We start from the raw sequence: 9,641 nt of genomic DNA, 5'->3' as shown, positions 1-9,641 counted from the left end.
GACTTTATTAGGGAAGAATGGTGTACATGAGCATCAAGCCCAGGAGAAAGGACATAAACCATCTCATAGAAACATTACTATCAGCCCACCACATCTTTTCAAAGCAGCCATTTTCTACAAAGAGACCCCCTAAAGCAATTTCTCTATCTTCCATTCTAAACATAGCTGAGGATAAAACAGAGCATGCAGCGATGGCTGAGTGATGATACAGGCGTGCCTTTCATTGTGAATTTTTCATCTGCTCAGGCTGAGCCTGGGAAAAGTGATGGATATGGAGAGAATATCAATTGTATGCGTAAGAGAAGTCAAGCAGGGATTTCAAAACCAGAGCTCTATCTGCATGTTTATATGCAGATGACTTTGAAAGTAATTTCAGTCATTGAGGATCAGTGTGAACATTTTTTTTACAGCCCTCATGAGTAAATAAAAGCCAAAAGTAAAACTGAGACAGTGTCGTCTTCTCCTAACCCAGTAATAAAGTAAACTTATTGATGTGCTAGGTAAAACTAGATTAAAAATAAGCTTTATTTGCAAATATTAAAGATGCACAGTAAAGGGTTGCTAAGTTTTAAGCTTTCCATTATAGCTCATTTCTAACACAAACTGAGGCCATCATGTCCTGAAAAATGTTTTCAAAATGGTGGCATCTTGTTTACAGTAATAAAAAATATTCAGGCTTTTTCCCTGAAATTGTTTAAGTTTTATTTTCTTACCAATACGGTCCAGCCTGTCCAGGGCAACAGTCTCAAATGCCCGTCTCATCATTGGATACTCTTCCAGCACCTCATTGAAGTTGTCCACAGACAGTGAGTACAGGCGACAGTACGTGTCCGCTCGGACACTGGCTGTCCTTCTGCCCCGTGTCAGCAAACAAATCTCTGCAACAAAACACAGCAAAAAAAGAGTTATAATATTACCTCAGTCACTGTAAAAAAAATGCTTATAGGTAACATTTCCTAATGAAGTTTAGCTAGAACAGTCCTAGATTTTGTTCATAATCACTACACATTCCTAAAATATAGAAATGTGCCCCTCCACACACAACACTTCAACAGCAATAATGTTTTTATAAATATTTAAATATTAACACATCTTTTTTTAACACTTAATCCAGCCTACACATAACATAAAATATATTATAAAGAGAATATATCTGACTATGGCATAGTGTGTTTTTGTATATTAAACAAAGAAAAATATACCTAATTTCCTGTCAACATATATATGAGCCAAAAGGTAATGTTAGGTAAGATATAAAGATCAACCATTTCTGCACTGATGATAACACCTTTGTTTTTTACCCGTTTCAAAATGACGTAGGGGCTTTTTTAAATTTTCCGCAGCAGATACTGTATGCTAAGTGACAAAGTAAAACACAGCACACTCAAAATGTGAAATGTTTTGTTTCATTTTTTAGCATCACAAACTACAACTTTTCTGTAATCCATCGGTGCAGCACTTAATGCCATTTTCAGAGCTTAGAGACCTGCCAGCCCTCATCTGCCATGACTGCTCAGGAAAATAATGCTCCATTTAAACAGCTGCACTGCTGTAGAGCTCTGGCACAGAGACAGTGTGTGTGGGCGCAAATGTGTCTGTACTGTATGCAGATGTTGCACGTGCCTGCATGCACTATAAAATGTATGTGAATATGCTGTATTTGTGTGTATGAATGCTAGTGCATTATTCATGAGCAAGGCAGTGTAGGAGAGTAAAGTATATGGAAAATACAGGCTATATATTCTGTATATACTTTATAAATAAATAGATATAAATATGTAAATATAGAATATAGAATACATGAATGAACTGTGTAAATCAGGAAATTGCTCTATATTGTATGTAAGTGTGGATTTATATGGACTTTGACATATATATTTGTTAGTGTGCCATGTGTTTCTCCACATTCCCTAATGTCTTTTCTCTTTAGCTTTCATCTCATCTTCTGCCCTCCCTACTGTGTTTGCAATCACACTCCCTCTTTCTCAGAAACCCATTTCCAACTCATCCACAACACACATGCTCTCAATTCTCCCACATAATGCACTTTCTGACTTTCCCCCCTAAGCCTACATCAAATCAAAATTTTAAAGAATCCAACTTATCTCAAGCAATCCCATGCATAGTTTGACTTCACCATAACTGTCTCTCCATTGTCTTTTGCTTCTTTTTTTACCCCTTAAGATATTGCATATCTAGAAAATGTTGGTGTTTTCCATTTGCATTTCCCAAACCTGCAGCCACATCATTGTACTGTATGGGGCAATGTCTGCTGTTTGTTGTGTATGTTTTTGTATGCGGGTATAATGATGATTGTGAGGCAATGTGAAAGAAGATACAACTACAGTTTGATGTCAAAAAGAGCGTAGAAGTTGATGTGATTACAATGCAAGATTTAGCCAAAGTAGCCAACTGCAGTTTGACAATGCCAACCTATCACATTAGGGACTGCAGATGTAAAACTTTCTGTAGAGGATAGACGTATCAGGCAGCTGCATACGGAGTTAATTAACTGAGAGGGAAAGCATTTCATTTCATTTAATTAGCCACAGTATGCTATCTGTTGTCGATGACGGATGCTGTAAGCATCAGATATTTAATCTTCATTCTGCCTTTCCTTAAAGAATCGGAATATTTTCTTTCTGTTCAATTTGATATGTACAGGAAGAAGTTTATATAATGAAGGTGAAGAGGATGAACAGCACATGAATTTAAAGAAGAGTAAACAGGTGATTTTGGAGGGATCTTTAAAGGCAAAAATCTGTCAATGTTGACTCCAAAATTGCTGGTCAACTGACAATGACACTCCCCCACTGCAATTCTCCTCCCACTGGAGTGGTATTAAAATGTATTCCACAGGAAGGAAAAAAAACAAAAAACAGGAAAAGGTCACCTCTACACTCACATTTAAACCACACACTGTCCCAAAAAATTTGGGTTGAGCTAAACTAGAGCTGATTCTGTCTGAAAATGCTTTATTGTTGTGACTTATCTGGCAACTAATAAACAAAACTTGGACCTCAGGTTACAGCTACTGTACATCTTGGTAACAGACATCTTATAATATATTCTCTGTGGACAGAAAATATAAACACCTGCCTATGCATATGCGCTTAAGACTGTAGAGATTGGCATTTTGTGTACCCAATTTATATATATGGAGGGACTGCAAAAACACCACTCAATATGATAAAAGAAAATAAAAAAACAACAATAAACATGGCCTCAAAAAAGGCCATGGATCCCAGTGAATATTATATGTAGCATTCACTACACAGCGGTTGTACTGGATTACATTAGACAGACCAGGACTTTGGACAGGACATTTTCTGGTCACTGAGTGTAAAGTGGTTATGATTGTGTGTGATGGTTTGAAAAATGAGATACAGGAACAGATAAAAGGAGAATGAGGCATATGTACTCTATATGACGCATGACAACAACCTCATGTAGTGTGCTACTGTTTGTGTGTGCATGCATGTGAGAGAGAACACGGGTGAATGGACATTGGCCAAGTTAGCTGTTTGAATGTGAAAGACACCATGCTCTTCTGTCTGTGTGCATGGGTGTGTTTGCACATGTGTTTGTGTGTGTGCACTTTAAGTGTGCATTAGCAGGTCAGCCCTGGCTGTAGCTGTGCTGGGGGTCTGTTTCCCGCAGCACTGCTCCAGTAATCCCCTCTGGAGAGGAGCATCGTGGCTCTCTATTAAATCCTCTTGTCCCGTGGCTTTCAGGATGAAGCCAATACTGCCAAGATGAGACGGTGAGCTGCAGTGAGCCCTCGGCCTCATCTAACTGTCTTTGCAGAAAGCAAGTGAAGCCCAGACACTTAGCGGTGCCATCTGAATTACAAGTGCGGGGAAAAAAATCCATGGCAGGGTTTGGGTCTGGTGCAACCTGCTCTGAGCAAAACCGTAAGAGATTAGCGGACAACTCTGAGTGCTGAGCAGATAAATGCAGGTGGCTGTCCTGAATATGACCAATTGTACAATTAGGAGCTGAATTAAACAGCAGAAAAAACTCAGGGATGAAAACGAAATGGTGGTTTTCTTTCCAAAAGTGGATTAACTGTAAGTAGAAAAAATATATATAATGGGTTTTGCACAAAATAGTAAATGTATTTTTAACATAAAAGCAAAAAATCTACTATTTATCTACCAATGAACAGTTCATTTCAGTCAGTTTTTCTATTTCTCTCCAAACACACATTTACCATTTTTCTATGAAACCCTATATATTTATTATCTATTCAGCTGACAGTGCTGGGCAGCTGAGAAATGTGATTGGCTGAAAGGTGAGGAGGCGTAAACTGGTGACAACTAAAAGTGATAAATGTGACATAAAATAAAATTTAAAAAAATCATTGTGAAGATTGTATTTTCAAATAGACATTTCTATAATTAAATAACAATTAAACTCCAACTTGAAAATTAATTCATTGATTTTCCTTTGTTTATTCATATTATTATATTTATATCTATTTATTTATTCATATTTATTTATTAAACACTTTTGGGCAGCCTAGTCTACAATGTAAAACATAAAATAAATTATACTGCTGAGTGCTACGTGATCATCTGCACTGCACTGTCCAACTCTATATAGCTTTTGAGTTTGATTACATTTTTTTATGAATGCTTTACTTCCACTGCTTACTCATATCTCCTGTGACTCATCACAATGCTCCCCCAAATCCTGCATGAAATCATAGAACAGGCTTAGCTGGTGTAGCCTGTATTTTTTAAGGGGCATGTGTTTGTGTGTGGTCTGCACTCACAATGAGATGATTCATAATCAGCCCCAAATGGTGGGCTGTGTTAGCTTAAATCAGCAAAGCTATAATATCATCATGACACAAGATATCTGATTGGCTGGGAAATAAACATTCATTTCATGAAGTCATTGTACTCAAAAGTCCTGATTCTAAAAACAGCATTTAAGAAAAACACTGAGTAAAAAAGTAAAAACAAAGCTCAAGAATAAACTCCAAAGCACTACTTGATCAATCTTTCTGTCCTCCCCCCCCCCCCTGCTGTCCTGTTCATCAGTCCCAGCAGTGATTGCTCCCAAGGCTAGTTAGTCCTATAGATGCCTCAGTTTTCACACGATGATGTCACTTTGCCATTGCCATGATGTGTTTCATTTTCGCACTTAAGTGACAAAGCATTCATCAAAATTGAATGACACCAATTAAAATTGAATGTTGCTCAGGGAAAGGAGGACGTCATGTGCTGTGACCTTGGTGAGAACACACATGACTTATCTTTTGTTAGATGGTACAGACCACGTATCCTGGGCTCTTACTGGAAAAATGCTTCCCCAGAGTCTCTGCACGAGCTCTCAAAGTGGAGAGCAGACTGCATGCCATGGAAGATGTCAGTGTGGTGTGAGTGTGTGGGAGAGAAAGCAAGATACGGAGGAAAACTGAATGAGGCATCCTGTGTGCATGACTGTTTTTTTTTTTTTTGAATACCTTATGCTCACAGTGTAATGTACAGACCTCCTAAAGAGACATGGGGGAGAGATAAACAGATGTGTTAAAAAAAAAATATATACTTTTGCATGCTCCTGAGAAACCATGGCATTCTCTAGGAAAACCTTTCAAGAATTAGCAGGGTTGGAAAAAGTATTGACATGTAATGTCAGTACTTGTGTTTTTCTGGGGGCTGGGCTTCGCTGATTACTGTACAAAAACATCCAACTTTTATAACTTTATTTACATATTAAAGGTATTATTATTATTATTATTATTATTATTTTTTTTTTTTTGGCCTTTATGCCTTTATTTGACAGAGACAGACAGGAAAGGTGGGTAGAGAGTGAGGGGATGACACGCAGCAAAGGTCTGCAGGTTGGATTCGAACCCAGGCCGCTGCAGTATATGGGTCGCCAGCTCTACCGACTGAACTACCTGGGTGCCCCAACTTTATTTACATATTATCAACAGAAAACATACTTAAGCTTGGTGGACCTAATGTTAGTTGATTTAATTTGCGACCAGCTGCAGTATTCTGGACAACCTTATGGTTACCGATGGATATATGCCAAGTGTAAAGAAAGCAACTAACATTAGCTTGAGTAAGTTAAGCCTCCTGTCGAGAACATCCCCTTGCTGTTTTTTTTCCAGTGGGAGGAGAAGTGCAGTAGGGGACGTGTCGTAAGTATTCATCTGTCTTTCACTTATTTGAAAACCATACCTAGAACCGAGCACTGACTAAATTTCTTTCTATCTGAGGCCAAGGTCAAAATAAAATTCTAATGAACCTCTCCATAGCTTTGGGTTTCTGTTTTCCAAATGACACACATGAAGCAATTACCCAGGAGTGCTTTTTTCCACTCAAAAATATTGAGCAAATGTTTCTCAGAAACAGAGCAAAAGCTGTAATTTGGGTGGAAGAAAGAGGCACCATTACATAAATTATAAATATGTACTACACATAAATATGTTTTTTAGTAATGAATGTGCTATGCAGTACATATTCTTCAGGTACATTGCTATAATATATAAGTTATATAAGTGTATACAAGTTAAAAGTTAGATATAAACAATAAATTCTGCTCAAGGCCTTTTTGTACTGCTTTGTATCACTGAAAGATAGCAATTCATAACTCTCAACTGAATGGAATGTGTGTAGAATGAATGCAACCATGATAAAAAATAAGTGACATGGCCACAGCTCTATAATCCTTAAAGTAGAGAAAACACTAAGGTTTGGCAATATACCTTCAGACCCAAAACACCCTGAAACCATAAACACAGAGATCTTCTGCACAGATATAAAAGAAATTAGTGCAGTGACTATGTTTGTCGCCAATTTCTAACATCGGTGTTTCCAGATCTACATTAAAATCTATAGATGTGAGCAAATACAGCTGATACAACATATATGTACTGTATGCACGCACTGGCTAAAGTGCAAGCGGCTGTGCCTGCAAACTACTGTGCATGGATCTGAATCTGAAATATTTGGCCTTTGAATGTTCTTTTAAACAAGTTTAAGACTGTGTGCATATATCTGCATCTGATTCTCTGTGTGTGCCTGTCTTCCTCTCTGCTTACGAGCGTGCATGGATGTGAATTAATGAGTATGAGCAGGACTGCTTGGTCTGTGATAAAGTATCTGTGTCCTGCAGCCTGGTCTGGCAAAGCTCACCTGGACTCTGAGTCCTGCTGTCAGCTCCCATCTCCCTCCCCCACACTGCCCCCAGCTCACGCGGCGGACATTCTTTAACCTTTGAAACATCCGCAGTAGGCTGCCTGATTCCCTGTGACATTCCATGCACACTCCCTCACAGCATTAGCATAGCTGCGCAAACACCTTCCGTTTGGCCAGCATACATAGAAAGGTAGGGGATATCTGGTGTTTTTCAGCACTGTGGCTGATGCTGGGGTCCCGTCACATCTCATTGTTTCTTTTTCACCCCCTAAACTGAGGCTGGGTACATTGGTAAGGTACAATAGCCACAATAAAACAGTGAATGACCAGAATATATTTTACTTCCATTGTTCTATAAATAATATTTAGCCATGTTCGCAAGATGGTTTTAGAGATGGTAATGACAATCTGTTGGTTGGTCACTTTGGACTGAATCTCAAATATTGCATGGATTGACACACATATTTGTACAGACAATCATGGTCCCCAAAGGATAAAACTACTGACTTGATCCCCTGACTTAACCTGTAGTGCCATCATGAGCTTTGTGGAAATGTGTGGTTTTGAGAGAAATGTCTGAACTATTGGATGGATTGACATGAAATTAGTACACACATTTGTGTTCCCCTCAAGATGAATTGTAATAACTTGTAATAACTGTTCATGTAATGCCATCATCAGGTCAAAATTTCAACTGCAAAAGTAATGACATTCCCATCAGCCTCAGCTGTACTTTGCCTTTAGTGCTAGCCAGCAAATGTTTTCATAAATATGCATGCAAAATTAAGATGGTGCAAATGCTAAATGTAACCAAGGTTAAAAATCTATATTAAAGAGATCAATTCATATTGAGAAGTCAATTCATGAAATACGTTATTAATGTTAAAGATTAAAAAGTGATATTTGTCTAAAAAGCAGTTGAACTGCGATAAAGAGAAAATAAATAGGAAGTTTATTTTGAAGGAGATGGGTTGAATTGTGCTGTCAGCCAATCAGGAAGAGTGGAATGTGTTGATTTAGCACATTTTATTCACCTTTTAAGCACATTAAGCCATATTTTAATTATCTTTGAATGTTACATTTTATTTGTGATCTAAAAGTGCTATCACATGGCACAGGGTACACAAAATGTGTCTGCTTACTGGTATCTATGTTATTTTGTATTCCAATTGCTATGTGAACAAGATATTTTTGATATTATTATATTCAAGAGGCTTTTCAATAATTATCTCTGATATTTTGAGAATATTTTGAGAATATTTATGTTGTTACTGATATTGTGATGTCATATTACAATGGTTGTTCAGTTAATGAGTGGATTTAACATGATGTATATTCTCTAGTTCATGAATGAAAGCTAAAAAAGCTAAAAGAATGTTTTGACCTTACTCACTGTAGGTCAGGTTTTTTTGCTGGACCCCTTTGAACCTTACTATCTACCTGAATGTTGGAGCCTGGATCGAGACGTTGATGGCGAGCAACAGCCCAGAGGAGAACTAGAGATACGACGCCTGCAGAATTCGGCACTTCATTACATACACACACACACACACACACCACCAACTGTGCGGTTAGACAAACTCTCTCCACTTTCTCAGTGGACCGAACAGAACTAAAACTGAAACTGATTTGAAGTGACCAAAAACGGGGGAAAATTCTGAACTTTAAACTGAACTTTTGTTTACATTTTTTATTTTTCTACTTACCCGGGTAAGATTTGTGTCATTTGAAGAGTGTGCATTTTTATGTGTTGGGTTATCCTTCCCATCCTTGTATTGATAGGGAAGCGTTTTTGTTTCTCAAAGAAAGTACAACTGTGTCTGAGTCATTCCTGGTGTATTGTTTGGTTAATCCTGGGCTCCGTAGACGAACATAGAACTTCTGATCCCACTGGCCATAAATAATCAAATCACCAGTAATCCATTTCTGTTCCTCATCTCTAAAGGGTTACATAAACATTATAAATGCTACACTTCAGCATGGTAGCTTTGTCATTGTGAGCTTATTAGCATGCTGATGTTAGTATTTAGCTCAAAGCACCACTGCTGTAGACTCTTAGACTCGTTAACAGACAGTCTCTCATCTCCTGCCTGTTAATCAGAAAACACAGTTGATGGTGGCATTGCAAATCCAGGATGAAAGCTGGTAAAGTAGTTGATATAGTAAGTATAACTTTGAGCAATAAATTCATCAGTTTTGATAAATATCCTCCTATTGTATGCATTTCATTGCATCACATCCTTATCAATAACACCATACATATTTGTATGTATATGTATAATGTTGTGTATTATGTGGCATCACATCATCCTCCGGTTCACAGTGTTGCAGCCAGGTTTTGTATGACGCAGCCCAACAACAACAATGTCTAATTGTGTCGTATCACATCATACCCTGTATGAAATTTCAAAACACAGAATCGTATTGTATATCATCCTATCCTATCCAACCTGTCATATTATATAAGACTACTCTATATATTAT

At 37.8% G+C, this 9,641-nt stretch overlaps 1 protein-coding gene across 1 annotated transcript in view; it reads right to left on the bottom strand.

The window, feature by feature from the left end:
* hcn4 (hyperpolarization activated cyclic nucleotide-gated potassium channel 4) overlaps window positions 1-9,641 on the bottom strand; it is a 70,837-nt gene that overhangs the window by 11,457 nt on the left and 49,739 nt on the right. The window contains exon 7 of the mRNA XM_051379957.1: window positions 714-878. Coding sequence (XP_051235917.1) covers window positions 714-878 — 165 coding nt within the window. The remainder of the gene's footprint in view (window positions 1-713; window positions 879-9,641) is intronic.

The sequence above is a fragment of the Dicentrarchus labrax genome, unplaced genomic scaffold, assembly GCF_905237075.1.
Source record: "Dicentrarchus labrax unplaced genomic scaffold, dlabrax2021, whole genome shotgun sequence".
Classification (NCBI taxonomy): Eukaryota; Metazoa; Chordata; class Actinopteri; family Moronidae; genus Dicentrarchus; species Dicentrarchus labrax.
Note: the sequence above shows the minus strand (reverse complement) of the source record. Positions and strands in the feature narration are given on the sequence as shown.